The sequence below is a fragment of the Oncorhynchus tshawytscha genome, unplaced genomic scaffold, assembly GCF_018296145.1.
Source record: "Oncorhynchus tshawytscha isolate Ot180627B unplaced genomic scaffold, Otsh_v2.0 Un_contig_4810_pilon_pilon, whole genome shotgun sequence".
Classification (NCBI taxonomy): Eukaryota; Metazoa; Chordata; class Actinopteri; order Salmoniformes; family Salmonidae; genus Oncorhynchus; species Oncorhynchus tshawytscha.
In genome coordinates, this window is record NW_024609113.1 from 7,466 (window position 1) to 27,500 (window position 20,035).

The 20,035-nt window shown below is 42.7% G+C and overlaps 1 protein-coding gene across 1 annotated transcript in view; it reads right to left on the reverse strand.

Annotated features, from left to right (window-relative positions):
* Positions 1–1,041: 1,041 nt before the first annotated feature.
* The window catches only part of LOC121844292 (CUB and sushi domain-containing protein 3-like), a gene marked incomplete at its 3' end in the record, with an annotated part of 42,338 nt that continues 23,344 nt past the window's right edge, over positions 1,042–20,035 (reverse strand). The window contains exons 4-5 of the mRNA XM_042314225.1: positions 16,052–16,225; positions 1,042–1,215 (exon numbers count right to left, since the gene is read on the reverse strand). Coding sequence (XP_042170159.1) covers positions 1,042–1,215; positions 16,052–16,225 — 348 coding nt within the window. The remainder of the gene's footprint in view (positions 1,216–16,051; positions 16,226–20,035) is intronic.

The following is a 20,035-nucleotide window of genomic DNA, read 5'->3' on the forward strand; positions in this document are numbered from 1 at the left end:
CTGTAGCTGTTACAGTATGATGTTACCTATAGACTGTAGTTGTTACAGTATGATGTTACCTATAGACTGTAGCTGTTACAGTATGTTGTTGTTACCTGTAGACTGTAGCTGTTACAGTATGTTGATGTTACCTATAGACTGTAGCTGTTACAGTATGATGTTGTTACCTATAGACTGTAGTTGTTACAGTATGATGTTACCTATAGAGTGTAGCTGTTACAGTATGATGTTGTTACCTATAGACTGTAGCTGTTACAGTATGTTGTTACCTATAGACTGTAGCTGTTACAGTATGTTGTTACCTATAGACTGTAGCTGTTACAGTATGTTGTTACCTATAGACTGTAGTTGTTACAGTATGTTGTTGTTACCTATAGACTGTAGCTGTGCCAGTATGTTGTTACCTATAGACTGTAGCTGTGACAGTATGTTGTTACCTATAGACTGTAGCTGTTACAGTCTGATGTTGTTACCTATAGACTGTAGCTGTTACAGTATGATGTTGTTACCTATAGACTGTAGTTGTTACAGTATGATGTTGTTACCTATAGACTGTAGCTGTTACAGTATGATGTTGTTACCTATAGACTGTAGTTGTTACAGTATGATGTTGTTACCTATAGACTGTAGTTGTTACAGTATGATGTTACCTATAGACTGTAGCTGTTACAGTAAGATGTTGTTACCTATAGACTGTAGTTGTGACAGTATGATGTTACCTATAGACTGTAGCTGTTACAGTATGTTGTTGTTACCTGTAGACTGTAGCTGTTACAGTATGTTGATGTTACCTATAGACTGTAGCTGTTACAGTATGATGTTGTTACCTATAGACTGTAGCTGTTACAGTATGTTGTTGTTACCTGTAGACTGCAGTTGTTACAGTATGATGTTGTTACCTATAGACTGTAGTTGTTACAGTATGATGTTACCTGTAGACTGTAGCTGTTACAGTATGATGTTGTTACATATAGACTGTAGCTGTTACAGTATGTTGTTACCTATAGACTGTAGCTGTTACAGTATGATGTTGTTACCCACCTATGCATCGTGGCTGAGAGCCGCTCCAGGTGCTGTCGTCCTGACAGATGCGTGTAGTTGACCCCACCAGGACATAGGGGGCGCTACAGCTGAAGGTAACCTCTGACTTGTAGATTAAACTTCGTCCTTCTCTTTTCCCCTTGGCTGGGGTACCAGGGTCTCCACAGAACTTGGCTGGAATGGAGAGGCCCAAAACATTAGCTTTTAAGTTCACTGAATTCATCCTGACTCATAAATGAAATATATTCCTCACTCATGTATGTTTTATCCATGTTTATAGTGCATAGGCAGATCATTTGGCATATTATATGGCTGGGAGTGGAGAGACCCAAAACCCTGGCTTTAATTCAGTGGGTTGTTCTTAATTTATTCCAGGTCTGTCAAACTCATTCCATGTGAGGGGCCCAATGGCTGCTGGTTTTGTTATTTCCTTTGAATTGGTTTCCAATGAAGACCTACACAACCAGGTGAGGGGAGTTCCTAACTAATCAATGAAGTTACCGAGACAACCAGGTGAGGGGAGTTCCTAACTAATCAATGAAGACCTACACAACCAGGTGAGGGGAGTTCCTAACTAATAATCACCAGGTGAGGGAGTTCCTAACTAATCAATGAATACCTACACAACCAGGTGAGGGGAGTTCCTAACTAATCAATGAAGACCTACACAACCAGGTGAGGGGAGTTCCTAACTAATCAATGAGGTTACCGAGACAACCAGGTGAGGGGAGTTCCTAACTAATCAATGAAGACCGAGACAACCAGGTGAGGGGAGTTCCTAACTAATCAATGAAGACCTACACAACCAGGTGAGGGGAGTTCCTAACTAATCCAGGTGAGGGGAGTTCCTAACTAATCAATGAAGACAACCAGGTGAGGGAGTTCCTAACTAATCAATGAAGACAACCAGGTGAGGGAGTTCCTAACTAATCAATGAAGACCTACACAACCAGGTGAGGGAGTTCCTAACTAATCAATGAAGACAACCAGGTGAGGGGAGTTCCTAACTAATCAATGAAGACCGAGACAACCAGGTGAGGGGAGTTCCTAACTAATCAATGAAGAAGACAACCAGGTGAGGGGAGTTCCAACCAGGTGAGGGGAGTTCCTAACTAATCAATGAAGACAACCAGGTGAGGGGAGTTCCTAACTAATGAGGGGAGTTCCTAACTAATCAATGAAGACCTACACAACCAGGTGAGGGAGTTCCTAACTAATCGAAGACAACCAGGTGAGGGGAGTTCCTAACTAATCAATGAAGACCTACACAACCAGGTGAGGGGAGTTCCTAACTAATCAATGAAGACAACCAGGTGTTCCTAACTAATCAATGAAGACAACCAGGTGAGGGAGTTCCTAACTAATCAATGAAGTTTACCGAGACAACCAGGTGAGGGGAGTTCCTAACTAATCAATGAAGACCTACACAACCAGGTGAGGGGAGTTCCTAACTAATCAATGAAGTTACCGAGACAACCAGGTGAGGGGAGTTCCTAACTAATCAATGAAGTTAACTAATCAATGAAGTTTCCGAGACAACCAGGTGAGGGGAGTTCTAACTAATCAATGAAACCTAGACAACCAGGTGAGGGGAGTTCCTAACTAATCAATGAGACAGACCAGGTGAGGGGAGTTCCTAACTAATCAATGAAGTTACCGAGACAACCAGGTGAGGGGAGTTCCTAACTAATCAATGAAGTTACCGAGACAACCAGGTGAGGGGAGTTCCTAACTAATCAATGAAGACCGAGACAACCAGGTGAGGGAGTTCCTAACTAGCCAATGAAGTTACCGAGACAACCAGGTGTTCCTAACTAATCAATGAAGACAACCAGGTGAGGGGAGTTCCTAACTAATCGATGAAGTTACCGAGACAACCAGGTGAGGGGAGTTCCTAACTAATCAATGAAGACCGAGACAACCAGGTGAGGGGAGTTCCTAACTAGCCAATGAAGTTACCGAGACAACCAGGTGTTCCTAACTAATCAATGAAGACAACCAGGTGAGGGGAGTTCCTAACTAATCAATGAAGACGACCAGGTGAGGGGAGTTCCTAACTAATCAATGAAGACCTACACAACCAGGTGAGGGGAGTTCCTAACTAATCAATGAAGTTACCGAGACAACCAGGTGAGGGGAGTTCCTAACTAATCAATGAAGACCTACACAACCAGGTGAGGGGAGTTCCTAACTAATCAATGAAGACAACTAGGTGAGGGGAGTTCCTAACTAATCAATGAAGACAGACAACCAGGTGTTCCTAACTAATCAATGAAGACAACCAGGTGAGGGGAGTTCCTAACTAATCAATGAAGACAACCAGGTGAGACAACCAGGTGTTCCTAACTAATCAATGAAGACAACCAGGTGAGGGGAGTTCCTAACTAATCAATGAAGACAATGAAGTTACCAAGACAACCAGGTGAGGGAGTTCCTAACTAATCAATGAAGACAACCAGGTGAGGGGAGTTCCTAACTAATCAATGAAGACAACCAGGTGAGGGGAGTTCCTAAACAACCAGGTGAGGGGAGTTCCTAACTAATCAATGAAGACAACCAGGTGAGGGGAGTTCCTAACTAATCAATGAAGACAACCAGGTGAGGGGAGTTCCTAACTAGCCAATGAAGACAACCAGGTGAGGGGAGTTCCTAACTAGCCAATGAAGACAACCAGGTGAGGGGAGTTCCTAACTAATCAATGAAGTTACAGAGACAACCAGGTGAGGGGAGTTCCTAACTAATCAATGAAGACAACCAGGTGAGGGGAGTTCCTAACTAATCAATGAAGACAACCAGGTGAGGGGAGTTCCTAACTAGCCAATGAAGACAACCAGGTGAGGGAGTTCCTAACTAATCAATGAAGACAACCAGGTGAGGGGAGTTCCTACCTAGCCAATGAAGACAACAAGGTGAGGGGAGTTCCTAACTAGCCAATGAAGACAACCAGGTGAGGGGAGTTCCTAACTAATCAATGAAGACAACCAGGTGAGGGGAGTTCCTAACTAGCCAATGAAGACAACCAGGTGAGGGGAGTTCCTACCTAGCCAATGAAGACAACCAGGTGAGGGGAGTTCCTAACTAGCCAATGAAGACAACCAAGTGAGGGAGTTCCTAACTAATCAATGAAGACCTAGACAACAAGGCGAGGAGAGTTTCTAACTAATCAATGAAGACAACCAGGTGAGGGGAGTTCCTAACTAGCCAATGAAGACAACCAGGTGAAGAGAGTTCCTAACTAGCCAATGAAGACCTAGACAACCAGGTGAGGGGACTTCCTAACTAATCAATAAAGGACTAGACAACCAGGTGAGGGGAGTTCCTAACTAGCCAATGAAGACCTAGACAACAAGGTCAGGGGAGTTCCTAACTAGCCAATGAAGACCTAGACAACCAGGTGAGTGGAGTTCCTAACTAGCCAATGAAGACCTAGACAACCAGGTGAGGGGAGTTCCTAACTAGCCAATGAAGACCTAGACAACAAGGCGAGGAGAGTTCCTAACTAGCCAATGAAGACCTAGACAACCAGGTGAGGGGAGTTCCTAACTAGCCAATGAAGGACTAGACAACCAGGTGAGGGGAGTTCCTAACTAGCCAATGAAGACCTAGACAACCAGGTGAGGGGACTTCCTAACTAGCCAATGAATACAACCAGGTGAGGGGAGTTCCTAACTAGCCAATGAAGATCTAGACAACCAGGTGAGGGGAGTTCCTAACTAGCCAATGAAGACCTAGACAACCAGGTGAGGGGACTTCCTAACTAGCCAATGAAGACAACCAGGTGAGGGGAGTTCCTAACTAGCCAATGAAGACCTAGACAACCAGGTGAGGGGACTTCCTAACTAGCCAATGAAGACAACCAGGTGAGGGGACTTCCTAACTAGCCAATGAAGACAACAAGGTGAAGAGAGTTCAAGTACAAGGGAGGAGTGAAAACGCACAGACACATTCGTTCCTCCATGGAATGTGTTTGATTAATGATTAATTACCTGTGATTAATTATTCATTAGGGAAAGGAAAGGGGATACCTAGTCAGTTGCACATGTGTCTTCCGTATTTAACCCTCAATCAGAGAGGGGTTCAAGCAGCGAAGCCGTGAGAAACTATTGGATTGGTTTGCCTTCATTATTCTGAATCCCCATTAACTGACACCTTAATGAGCCCTATTCTTCCTGGGGTTCTTCTGGGTTTCAAACATATTCCACATAACTAAAACATATTCCACATAACAGAAACATATTCCACATAACTAAAACATATTCCACATAACAGAAACATATTCCACGTAACTAAAACATATTCCACATAACAGAAACATACATCAAATCAAATTGTATTAGTCACATGCGCCGAATACGAGAGTTGTAGACCTTACAGTGAAATGCTTACTTACAAGCCCTTTAAACCAGCAATGCAGTTTAAAAAATACAAATGAGAAAAATAAATAAAAGTAACAAGTAGTTAAACAGCAGCAGTAAAAATAACAATAGAGAGATTATATACAGGGGGTACCAGTATAGAGTCAATGTGCGGGTTGCACCGGTTAGTCGTAGGTAGGTAATAGGTACATATGTACATGTAGATAGAGTTATTAAAGTGACTATGCATAGATAATAACAGAGAGTAGCAGTGGTGTAAAAGGGGAGAGGTGGCAATGCAAATAGTCTGAGTAGCCATTTGATTAGATGTTTAGAGTCTTATGGCTTGGGGGTAGAAGCTGTTTAGAAGCCTCTTGGACCTACACTTGGCGCTCCGGTACCACTTAACGTGTGGTAGCAGAGAGAACAGTCTATGACTATTGTGGCTGGATACTTTGACAATTTGTAGGGCCTTCCTCTGACACTGCCTGATATAGAGGTACCAGGCAGTGATACAACCAGTCAGGATGCTCTCGATGGTGCAGCTGTAGAACCTTTTGAGGATCTGAGGACCCATGCCAAATCTTTTCAGTCTCCTGAAGGGGAATAGGTTTTGTTGTGCCCTCTTCACAACTGTCTTGGTGTGCTTGGACCATGTTAGTTTGTTGGTGATGTGGACACCAAGGAACTTGAAGCTCTCAACCTGCTCCACTACAGCGATCCTTTTCTTGTAGTCCACAATCATCTCCTATGTCTTGATCTCTGACCTCCTCCCTATTGGCTGTCTCGTCGTTGTCGGTGATCAGGCATACCACTGTTGTGTCATCGGCAAACTTAATGGTGTTGGAGTTTTGCCTGGCCGTGCAGTAATTTGTGAACAGGGAGTACAGGAGGGGACTGAGCACGCAACCCTGAGGGGCCCCTGTGTTGAGGATCAGCGTGGCGGATGTGTTTTTACCTACTCTTACCACCTGGGGGCGGCCTGTCAGGAAGTCCAGGATCCAGTTGCAGAGGGAGGTGTTTAGTCCAAGGGTCCTTATCTTATTGATGAGTGTTGAAGGAATTATGGTGTTGAACGCTGAGCTGTGTTCAATGAATAGCATTCTCACATAGGTGTTCCTTTTGTCCAGGTGGGGAAGATAGATATGGCATCATCTGTGGATCTGTTAGAGAGGTATGCGAATTGGAGTGGGGCTAGGGTTTCTGAGGTAAATGGTGTTGATGTGAGCCATCACCAGCCTTTTAAAGCACTTCATGACCGCAGGTGTGAGTGCTACGGGTCAGTAGTCATTTAGGCAGGTTACCTTAGTGTTCTTGGGCACAGGGGCTATGGTGGTCTGCTTAAAACATGTTGGTATTACAGACTCGGACAGGGAGAGTTTGAAAATGTCAGTGAAGACACTTGCCAGTTGGTCAGCGCATGCTCGCAGTACACGTCCTGGTAAACCGCCTGGCCCTGCGGCCTTGTGAATTTTAACCTGTTTAAAGGTCTTACTCACATCGTCTGCGGAGAGCGTGATCAAACAGTCATCCGGAACAGCTGATGCGCTCATGCATGTTTCAGTGTTATTTACCTCGAAGCGAGCATAGAAGTAGTTCAGCTCGTCTGGTAGGCTCGTGTCACTGGGCAGCTCTCGGCTGTGCTTCCCTTTGTAGTAATGGTTTGCAAGCCCTGCAAACCAGGGTCGGAGCCGGTATAGTACAATTCGATCTTAGTCCTGTATTGACACTTTGCCTGTTTGATGGTTCGTCGGTGGGCAAAGTGGGATTTCTTATAAGCTTCCAGGGTTAGAGTCCCGCTCCTTGAAAGCGACAGCTCTAGCATTGAGCTCATTGCGGATGTTGCCTGTAATCCATGGCTTCTGTTTGGGGTATGCATGTACTGTCACTGTGGGGACGACGTCATCAATGCACTTATTGATGAAGCCAATGACTGATGTAGTGTACTCCTCAATGCCATTGGAAGAATCCCGGAACATGTTCCAGTCTGCGCAAAACAGTCCTGTAGCTTAGCATCTGCTTCATCTGACCACTTTTTATTGACCGAGTCACTGGTGCTTCCTGCTTTATTTTTTGCTTGTAAGCAGGAATTAGGAGGCTAGAATTATGGTCAGATTTGCCAAATGGAGGGCGAGGGAGAGCTTTGTACGTGTCTCTGTGTGTTGAGTAAAGGTGGTCTAGAGTTTTTTTCCCTCTGGTTGCACATTTAACATGCTGATAGAAATTTGGTAAAACAAATTTAAGTTTCCCTGCATTCAAGCCCCCGGCCACTAGGAGCGCCACCTCTGGATGAGCATTTTCCTGTTTGTTTGTGGTGGAATACAGATCATTGAGTGTGGTCTTAGTGCCAGCATCGGTCTGTGGTGGTATGTAGACAGCTACGAAAAATACAGATGAAAACTCTCTAGGTAGACAGTGTGTTCTATTATTTGACACTGCTGGTGAACATTTGAACATCTTGGCCATGTTCTGTTATAATCTCCACCCGGCACAGCGAGAAGAGGACTGACCACCCCTCATAGCCTGGTTCCTCTCTAGGTTTCTTCCTAGGTTCTGGCCTTTCTAGGGAGTTTTTCCTGAGCCACCGTGCTTCTACACCTGCATTGCTTGCTGTTTGGGGTTTTAGGCTGAGTTTCTGTACAGCACTTTGTGACATCAGCTGATGCAAGAAGGGCTTTATAAATACATTTGATTGATTGATTCTACAGCTTATCATGAGATACTCTACCTCAGGCGAGTAAAACCTTAGACACTTCCTTAGATATCGTGCACCAGCTGTTGTTTACATATATGCATAGTCCACCACCCCTTGTCTTCCCCGATGCTGCTGTTCTATCCTGCCGATACAGTGTATAACCAGCCATCTGTATGTTGATATTGTTGTCGTTCAGCCACGACTCCGTGAAGAAATAGATATTACCATTTTTAATGCGCTGTTGGTAGTTTAATCTTCCTATGTCATCACTTCACGCAAATGATGGGGATTTGGGCCTGTTCCTGGGAAAGCAGTATGTCCTTCACGCCGGGCTCATCAAAGTTGTTAAAGGCAACAACAAAAAAAAGGATTCTGCCAGTTCGTGATGAGTAATCGCTGTTCTGATGTCCAGAAGTAATTTTTCGGTCTTAAGAGACAGTAGCAGCAACATTATGTACAAAATAAGTTACAAAAATAAGTTACAACCAACGCAAAAAAAATGAACATAAAAACACAATCGGTTAGGAGCATGTAAAACGTCAGCCATCTTCTCTGTGCCGTCATAACTAAAACATAGTCCACATAACTAAAACATTATTTAGTCATGTTCATTTTTATAAATGTTTCATATTGGATGGGCCGATTATATGGCATATTAAATGGTGGGAGTGGAGAGACACAAACATTGGATTTAGTTAACTTGTTTATGATTTATTATGTATTCTTGATGTGGATCCCCATTAAGTGAAGCCTTAGCAACCCCCATTGTGTTCTTCTTTGTATTCTTGATGTGGATCCCCATTAAGTGAAGCCTTAGCAACCACCACTGTGCTCTTCTTTGTATTCTTGATGTGGATCCCCATTAAGTGAAGCCTTAGCAACCACCACTGTGCTGTTGTTTGGCACATAACTAAAACATTCTGTGTTTTTAATCAATCTTTTATCCATGGGTAGATTATATGGTATCATGTGGTATGTCACTTTAGTTTGGATTCTTTTCAAGTGACTCAATCAGGTATTTTATTTGATTGGGACACCAGCCACCAGTGAATAAATACAGTAAGAATATTCTTTGAATAGAGACTCCAGTGTCCGCAGGGTGAAGAGGGTGGGGAGTTACATCTTAATAATTACCCTCGTCAAATGGTTCATTTCCTGACATGGCCTTGAGGGTTAACAACACAACTGAAGCCATCTGTGCCAGACAGGATGAAAACTCAGAGCTCTACCTCTCTGTATGCTTTCCAAATGGCACCCTACGCCCTACATACTGTAGTGCACTACGGCTGACTAGAGCCCAGTGAAAAGTAGTGCACTACGGCTGACTAGAGCCCAGTGAAAAGTAGTGCACTACGGCTGACTAGAGCCCAGTGAAAAGTAGTGCACTACGGCTGACTAGAGTCCAGTGAAAAGTAGTGCACTACTGCTGACTAGAGCCCAGTGAAAAGTAGTGCCCTACGGCCTGACTAGAGTCCAGTGAAAAGTAGTGCACTACGGCTGACTAGAGCCCAGTGAAAAGTAGTGCACTACTGCTGACTAGAGTCCAGTGAAAAGTAGTGCACTACGGCCTGACTAGAGCCCAGTGAAAAGTAGTGCACTACTGCCTGACTAGAGCCCAGTGAAAAGTAGTGCACTACGGCTGACTAGAGCCCAGTGAAAAGTAGTGCACTACGGCTGACTAGAGCCCAGTGAAAAGTAGTGCTCTACGGCCTGACTAGAGTCCAGTGAAAAGTAGTGCACTACGGCTGACTAGAGCCCAGTGAAAAGTAGTGCACTACTGCTGACTAGAGCCCAGTGAAAAGTAGTGCACTATGGCCTGACTAGAGTCCAGTGAAAAGTAGTGCACTACGGCTGACTAGAGTCCAGTGAAAAGTAGTGCACTACGGCTGACTAGAGAACAGTCGAAAGTAGTGCACTAATAAGGGAATAGGGTGCTATTTGCCACCCCTGTCAGTAGCGCAGGGATGGAACGAAACCCTGTGGGTTACTGCTCCTCCACTACTCCACTGTCTGCCTAATGAAATGGATTAATGTGCCTAATGAAATGGAGACCAACAGGAGTTGAAGCAGAGGAATCATCCTTTCTCCATCTCCGCCAGCTGAAGCAGAGGAATCATCCTTTCTCCCTCTCCACCAGCTGAAGCAGAGGAATCAGACATTCTCCCTCTCCACCAGGCTGAAGCAGAGGAATCATCCATTCTCCCTCTCTACCAGCTGATCGCCATCAGCAGGGTTCTAGTTAGCTTTAGGCTTTAGCTACTTAATGCTAGATTATAAGAAAGCAGAGAGAGAGAGAGAGAGACTACACATTGGAAAGAATTAACAAAAAAACAGAGCAAACTAGAATGCTATTTGGCCCTACACAGAGAGTACACAGCGGCAGAATACCTGACCACTGTGACTGACCCAAAATTAAGGAAAGCCTTGACTATGTACAGACTCAGTGAGCATAGCCTTGCTATTGAGAAAGGCCGCCGTAGGCAGACATGGCTCTCAAGAGAAGACAGGCTATGTGCTCACTGCCCACAAAATGAGGTGGAAACTGAGCTGCACTTCCTAACCTCCTGCCCAATGTATGACCATATTAGAGAGACATATTTCCCTCAGATTACACAGATCCACAAAGAATTCGAAAACAAATCCAATTTTGAAAAACTCCCATATCTACTGGGTGAAATTCCACAGTGTGCCATCACAGCAGCAAGATTTGTGACCTGTTGCCACGAGAAAAGGGCAACCAGTGAAGAACAAACACCATTGTAAATACAACCCATATTTATGCTTATTTATTTTATCTTGTGTCCTTTAGCCATTTGTACATTGTTAGAACACTGTATATATATATAATATGACATTTGTAATGTCTTTACTGTTTTGAAACTTCTGTATGTGTAATGTTTACTGTTAATTTTTGTTGTTTTTCACTTTATATATTCACTTTGTATGTTGTCTACCTCACTTGCTTTGGCAATGTTAACACATGTTTCCCATGCCAATAAAGCCCTTGAATTGAATTGAATTGAATTGAGAGAGAGAGAGAGAGAGAGAGAGAGCTATATAGTGCACTACTTTTGACCAGAGCTCATAGGGATCTGATTAAAAGTATGATCAGAAGTAAGCCACCATAGAGGGAATAGTGTGGCATTTGGGACGCACACAGAATCACTGTTCTCAGTCACGCAGTCAGAGTCACTGTGTCAAGTCACGCAGTCAGCCATGGGAATCAGGCAGCACTACGGGGATAAAGTCAACAATGTGGCTCCGGCTGCCGCTTGCAGCTCCTCAGGACTTGACATCTGCATCATGTTGCAGGTCTGGACGAAGAGATAAGTTTAGTGTTCTCCATATCTCATTCTCTCTCTCTCTCTGTCTCTCTCTCTCTCTCTCTCTCTCTGTCTCTGTCTCTCTGTCTCTCTCTCTGTCTGTCTCTCTCTCTCTGTCTCTGTCTCTCTCTGTCTCTCTGTCTCTGTCTCTGTCTCTGTCTCTCTCTCTCTCTCTCTCTCTCTCTCTCTCTCTCTCTCTCTCTCTCTCTCTCTCTCTCCTCTCTGTCTCTCTCTCTGTCTCCCTCTCTGTCTCTGTCTCTCTCTCTCTCTCTCTCTCTCTCTCCCTCCCTCTGTCTCTGTCTCTCTCTCTCCCTCTCTCTCTCTCTCTCTCTCTCTCTCTCTCTCTCTCTCTCTCTCTCTCTGTCTCTCTGTCTCTGTCTCTGTCTCTGTCTCTGTCTCTGTCTCTCTCTCTCTCTCTCTCTCTCTGTGTGTGTGTCTCTCTCTCTCTCTCTCTCTCTCTCTCTCTCTCTGTGTCTCTCTCTCTCTCTCCCTCTCTGTCTCTGTCTCTGTCTCTCTCTCTCTGCTACGTACACACAGCCAAAACACACCGGCTCCAAAAGCCATTACCACACAATAGCCCGGAGATGGCTTCCTCTCAGTACACAATACTAACAGAGAATACAAAATGAAAAACAGTCTGCCTGTAAATATCCTAAAACTACAGTCTATCACGTTATTTAATGTCTTCCTCAACACTGATATTTGTCTAAATGTTTCAGACATTATGAACTGTGATTTCATTCCCTCTTAGGTGTTAGTGGCATGCCAACAGATAAATATACTAAGGACTGAATACACTGCAAGAGTCCTGATGGAATTGTCACCTGTCAAACATTCCAACATTCCATTCTCAATATTCCGACAATGACCCTCAACATTCCATTCTCAATATTCCGACAATGACCCTCAACATTCCGACAATGACCCTCAACATTCCATTCTCAATATTCCGACAACGACCCTCAACATTCCATTCTCAATATTCCGACAATGACACTCAAACATTCCTTTCTCAATATTCCGACGACGACTCTCAACATTCCACTGGCATTCTGGAATGTTAAGGACCAAAAAGGTGACACAGCCATTTGTCACGGCTGTGAGCGGCAGCCTCAGTGATAACCTTCTGTTTTATGGAAATACAACGTAGATGGGATGGACGGCTGGGGGCCAGAACTAGCTGTGCATAACAAATAGGCCTGGTGTTAAACCGCCTGTGGACTCAGGCTCGGAGTCTCCTAACTTTTTTTCCTTGATGAATGTTCTATTCTTCCCAGTTATCAGTATACATGCAGAGAGATGCCAGACAGTTGCAGAATTGTTAGAATCCTAGGCTCGAGTCCCAAATGGGACCCTATTCCCTATAAAGTGCACTACATTTGACCAGAGCCCTGTCAGTGCCATTTGAGACAACGCTACTCTCTATAACCCTGTTGGACAAGTGAACTGCAGAGATGTTGTTGTTGTTGTTGATGATGTTGCGTAGTAGAGAAAATGTACCTCTATCTTTAGCAATATTATGAGATGAGTGCAGATGGGAGAATGAGGGATCTAGTGGTGTTATTACCCTATACTGTACTGCTGTGGTGTTAATCTAGTGGTATTACCCTGTACTGTACTGTACTGCTGTGGTGTTAATATAGTGGTATTACCCTGTACTGTACTGTACTGTACTGCTGTGGTGTTAATCTAGTGGTATTACCCTGTACTGTACTGCTGTGGTGTTAATCTAGTGGTATTACCCTGTACTGTACTGCTGTGGTGTTAATCTAGTGGTATTACCCTGTACTGTACTGCTGTGGTGTTAATCTAGTGGTATTACCCTATACTGTACTGTACTGCTGTGGTGTTAATCTAGTGTTATTACCCTGTACTGTACTGTACTACTGTGGTGTTAATCTAGTGGTATTACCCTGTACTGTACTGTACTGTACTGCTGTGGTGTTAATCTAGTGGTATTACCCTATACTGTACTGTACTGCTGTGGTGTTAATCTAGTGGTATTACCCTATATTGTACTGTTGTGGTGTTAATCTAGTGGTATTACCCTGTTCTGTACTGCTGTGGTGTTAATCTAGTGGAATTACCCTATACTGTACTGTACTGTACTGCTGTGGTGTTAATCTAGTGGTATTACCCTATACTGTACTGTACTGCTGTGGTGTTAATCTAGTGGTATTACCCTGTACTGTACTGCTGTGGTGTTAATCTAGTGGTATTATCCTGTACTGTACTGTACTACTGTGGTGTTAATCTAGTGGTATTACCCTGTACTGTACTGTACTACTGTGGTGTTAATCTAGTGGTATTACCCTATACTTTACTGTACTGCTGTGGTTTTAATCTAGTGGTATTACCCTGTACTGTACTGTACTGCTGTGGTGTTAATCTAGTGGTATTACCCTATACTGTACTGTACTGCTGTGGTGTTAATCTAGTGGTATTACCCTATACTGTACTGTACTGCTGTGGTGTTAATCTAGTGGTATTACCCTGTACTGTACTGCTGTGGTGTTAATCTAGTGGTATTACCCTGTACTGTACTGCTGTGGTGTTAATCTAGTGGTATTACCCTATACTGTACTGTACTGCTGTGGTGTTAATCTAGTGGTATTACCCTGTACTGTACTGTACTGCTGTGGTGTTAATCTCTATATTCAGCAGTGTAAAGACCCAGCTCTGTATTGGCTCTGTACTGTACTTGATTTAGTAGAACCAATCTACTGGGGATTATAGAGGAAGCATTTACTGCACACTATGCATATATTATCACTTTTCAGGATTTACATGGTCAGCACTTTGTCCCGTTGTTTAACATCTCAAATCTCTCAGCTGTGCATTGTAGCAAGCCTCTTATTCATCACAATATAGAAGACAACATGCTGTTTTTATACAGGACAATATGCAATCTACCTCTTTGTACATCTCAGAAACACTATACCATGGCAATCTATGGGTTTGTAGAGAGTTGAACATCTCAGAAACAATATGTCATGGTAATCTATGTGTTTGTAGAGAGTTGAACATCTCAGAAACACTATACCATGGCAATCTATGTGTTTGTAGAGAGTTGAACATCTCAGAAACAATATACCATGGCAGTTGCCACCGAACTATCACATCCACTCAACCAGGAGTACCAGCTCCTACCATCAGGCCGCAGATACAGAGTCCATCTTCACAAAACCGGCAGAGCCCAGAAATCATTCATTCCCACCAGAATAATTTACGATCTGAATTAGGAACTGTATCCATGTGTTGTCTGCTATAGTTGGTGATGCTGTTGTCTGCTATAGTTGGTGATGCTGTTGTCTGCTATAGTTGGTGATGCTGTTGTCTGCTATAGTTGGTGATGCTGTTGTCTGCTATAGTTGGTGATGCTGTTGTCTGCTATAGTTGGTGATGCTGTTGTCTGCTATAGTTGGTGATGCTGTTGTCTGCTATAGTTGGTGATGCTGTTGTCTGCTATAGTTGGTGATGCTGTTGTCTGCTATAGTTGGTGATGCTGTTGTCTGCTATAGTAGCTGGTGGTGATGCTGTTGTCTGCTATAGTTGGTGATGCTGTTGTCTGCTATAGTTGGTGATGCTGTTGTCTGCTATAGTTGGTGATGCTGTTGTCTGCTATAGTTGGTGATGCTGTTGTCTGCTATAGTTGGTGATTGGTGTGTATTTATGCACCTGTTGGCGATGCTGTTGTTGGTTAAGATACAAGAAAGGGACACAAACTAAAGAATAATTATTAATTATTATATTAATTACTACTAATTATTATTATTAATTAGTGTTATTAATTATATATTAATTATTATTATTAGTTATTATATTAATTATTATTATTAATTATTATATGACTTATCATTATTAATTATTATTATTAATTATAGATTAATTATTACTATTAATTATATATTAATTATTAGTAGTGATTATATATCAATTAGTATTATTAATTATATATTACTAATTATTATTTATTATATATTAATTATTATTATCTACGTGTTGGAAACCTGCATCTCTTAACCTCTACCTGTATCTCCTAACACTCTTTGTAGAGTTGAAACCTGTTTCTTAGTAGTGTCTCCTAATTATAGTTGAAACAATTAGTATTATTAATTATATATTACTAATTATTATTTAAACCTCTTTGTAGAGTTGAAACCTGTGTCTCCTAACCTCTTTGTAGAGTTGAAACCTGTATCTCCTAACCTCTTTGTAGAGTTGAAACCTGTATCTCCTAACCTCTTTGTAGAGTTGAAACCTGTATCTCCTAACCTCTTTGTAGAGTTGAAACCTGTGTCTCCTAACCTCTTTGTAGAGTTGAAACCTGTGTCTCCTAACCTCTTTGTAGAGTTGAAACCTGTGTCTCCTAACCTCTTTGTAGAGTTGAAACCTGTATCTCCTAACCTCTTTGTAGAGTTGAAACCTGTATCTCCTAACCTCTTTGTAGAGTTGAAACCTGTATCTCCTAACCTCTTTGTAGAGTTGAAACCTGTGTCTCCTAACCTCTTTGTAGAGTTGGAAACCTGCATCTCCTAACCTCTTTGTAGAGTTGAAACCTGTATCTCCTAACCTCTTTGTGCAGAGTTGAAAACCTGTATCTTTAAAACATGAAGGTGTTTGTTGTGTTGACTCACGCAGACACTGAGGCAGATCTCCTCTCCAGGAGCCCAGGCCCACACAGGTGAGGATAGCCGGGAAGGAGAGCTCGTACCCGGGCAGGCAGCTGTAGCTCACGCTGGTACCCCACTCAAACACGGAGCCCTCCAGGAGCCCGTTGTGGATGGGAGGAGGCGGAGGGCAGGTCACCACTGAGGAGAGAGAGGATGGAAAGATGCATTTGGCAACTCTAGAACAATAGAGCAATAGAACAACAATTGTCTAGGACAATAGAAAAGTTTGTTTTGGAAAAATTTCATATTATATTGGTAAAACCAACGCATTTCAGAGAATGCATGAATCATCGTTTTTTTTTGAGGGGTAAATCAATCATTGAGGAGACAGGTAGACAGTTGGGTGGGCAGACGGGGCGGAAGGAACGAGAGACAGGGAAAGTTAAGGCCTGGATACACAACGCAATTAGAGAAGACTGCCGTTTCAGAGGAAAACAATAATCAACACGTCTGTCACCTTTTATGATGCTAGTTCAGCAGTTCTTGTATCTAACTATAGGACACAGCAGATCTCTGTAGATTATAGTGTGACCCTATAGAATGATGTTAGTTCAGCAGTCCTTGTATCTAACAGCAGATCTCTGTAGATTATAGTGTGACCCTATAGAATGATGTTAGTTCAGTGGTCCTTGTATCTAACTATAGGACACAGCAGATCTCTGTAGATTATAGTGTGACCCTATAGAATGATGCTAGTTCAGCAGTCCTTGTATCTAACAGCAGATCTCTGTAGATTATAGTGTGACCCTATAGAATGATGTTAGTTCAGCAGTCCTTGTATCTAACTATAGGACACAGCAGATCTCTGTAGATTATAGTGTGACCCTATAGAATGATGTTAGTTCAGTGGTCCTTGTATCTAACTATAGGACACAGCAGATCTCTGTAGATTATAGTGTGACCCTATAGAATGATGCTAGTTCAGCAGTCCTTGTATCTAACAGCAGATCTCTGTAGATTATAGTGTGACCCTATAGAATGATGTTAGTTCAGCAGTCCTTGTATCTAACTATAGGACACAGCAGATCTCTGTAGATTATAGTGTGACCCTATAGAATGATGTTAGTTCAGCAGTCCTTGTATCTAACAGCAGATCTCTGTAGATTATAGTGTGACCCTATAGAATGATGTTAGTTCAGCAGTCCTTGTATCTAACTATAGGACACAGCAGATCTCTGTAGATTATAGTGTGTGTGTGCAAGCATTTATCTGACTAGGAATTACAGTTGTGAGAGAATGGCTAGATCCCAAACGGCACCCTATTCCCTATATAGTGCACTACTTTAGACCAGAGCCCTATGGCACGCTATTCCCTATATAGTGCACTACTTTAGACCAGAGCCCTATGGCACCCTATTCCCTATATAGTGCACTACTTTAGACCAGAGCCCTATGGCACCCTATTCCATATATAGTGCACTACTTTAGACCAGAGGCCTATGGCACCCTATTCCATATATAGTGCACTACTTTAGACCAGAGGCCTATGGCACCCTATTCCATATATAGTGCACTACTTTAGACCAGAACCCTATGGCACCCTATTCCCTATATAGTGCACTACTTTAGACCAGAGCCCTATGGCACCCTATTCCATATATAGTGCACTACTTTAGACCAGAACCCTATGGCAACCTATTCCCTATATATAGTGCACTACTTTAGACCAGAGCCCTATGGCACCCTATTCCCTAGTAAAGGCACTACTTTAGACCAGAGCCCTATGGTATTCCCTATATATAGTAATACAGACCAGAACCCTATGGCACCCTAGTATATAGGCACTACTTTAGACCAGAACCCTATGGTATTCCATATATATAGTGCACTACTTTAGACCAGAGGCCTATGGCACCCTATTCCCTATATATAGTGCACTACTTTAGACCAGACCAACCCTATGGCACCCTATTCCTATATATAGTGCACTACTTTAGACCAGAGGCCTATGGCACTATTCCATATATATAGGCACTACTTTAGACCAGAACCCTATGGCACTATTCCATATATATAGTGCACTACTTTAGACCAGAGGCCTATGGCACCCTATTCCATATATATAGTGCACTAGTAAAGGTCTTTAGACCAGAGGCCTATGGCACCCTATTCCCTATATATAGTGCACTACTTTAGACCAGAACCCTATGGCACCTATTCCATATATATAGTGCACTACTTTAGACCAGAGGCCTATGGCACTATTCCCTATATATAGTGCACTACTTTAGACCAGAGCCCTATGGCACCCTATTCCATATAGTAATACACTACTTTAACCAGAACCCTATGGCACCCTATTCCCTATATAGTGCACTACTTTAGACCAGAGGCCTATGGCACCCTATTCCCTATATAGTGCACTACTTTAGACCAGAGGCCTATGGCACCCTATTCCCTATATAGTGCACTACTTTAGACCAGAGCCCTATGGCACCCTATTCCCTATATAGTGCACTACTTTAGACCAGAGCCCTATGGCACCCTATTCCCTATATAGTGCACTACTTTAGACCAGAGCCCTATGGGGAAGAAGAAAGCATTGCAGACGTCTATAAAGGTCTGTTAGTACAGGACTAGTAATACAGGACTAGTAATACAGGACTAGTAATACAGGACTAGTAAAGGTCTGTTAGTACAGGGCTAGTAATACAGGACTAGTAAAGGTCTGTTAGTACAGGACTAGTAATACAGGACTAGTAATACAGGACTAGTAAAGGTCTGTTAGTACAGGACTAGTAAAGGTCTGTTAATACAGGACTAGTAAAGGTCTGTTAATACAGGACTAGTAAAGGTCTGTTAATACAGGACTAGTAAAGGTCAGTTAATACAGGACTAGTAAAGGTCTGTTAATACAGGACTAGTAAAGGTCTGTTAATACAGGACTAGTAAAGGTCCTCTAATACAGGACTAGTAAAGGTCTGTTAATACAGGACTAGTAAAGGTCTGTTAATACAGGACTAGTAAAGGTCTGTTAATACAGGACTAGTAAAGGTCTGTTAATACAGGACTAGTAAAGGTCTGTTAATACAGGACTAGTAAAGGTCAGTTAGTACAGGATTAGCACTACTTTTGTAATTGTTTGGGTTATACATTTTCCAGGCGGTGCTGAAGCCCCCTCAGCACCTCTAGTTCCCACGGCGATGCATGAGGAGGCATGACCTTCATAAAAACACTGAACAATAAACTAACTAAACCCTGTACTGAACGGTTGGTTAGGTTCTTTGTTCCTTATAATAAATCCCTAAGATTTCTTTATGCATCTAGCGTGTAGCTCCTGAATACAGAATCTTTTTTTTTGGGGGGGGCTGTCAATAATTTGGACCCCTAAATTTATGAGAGAGAAAAAAGAAAGTATTGTTTTATTTGACAAAATATCTTTCTCTGAACAATGGGTATTAGTATAAAATAATATAATTCCATCACAATAAAACCGTAGCATATTGCTCTGTATTGAAATGATTTATCTCATAGTCTTAATCAAAAGTGTCAATAGATTTCAGACCCCGTAACTCTACACGACGTCCCAAGCTGCTCAGAAAACTTCATTTATTAAAAAAAAGAAAATCAATGACAGTTTTATGTCCGTTAGACCGGTAATGAGTAAATAAACAGTCCAACAACAGTCCAACAACAGTCCAACAACAGTCCAACAGTCCAAAACAGTCCGACAACAGTCCGACAACAGTCCGACAACAGTCCAACAACAGTCAGACAACAGTCAGACAACAGTCCGACAACAGTCCAACAATAGTCCAACAATAGTCCAACAACAGTCCGACAACAATCCGACAACAGTCCGACAACAGTCCAACAACAGTCCAACAACAGTCCGACAACAGTCCGACAACAGTCCGACAACAGTCCGACAACAGGTCAACAACAGTCAGACAACAGTCAGACAACAGTCAGACAACAGTCCAACAACAGTCAGACAACAGTCAGACA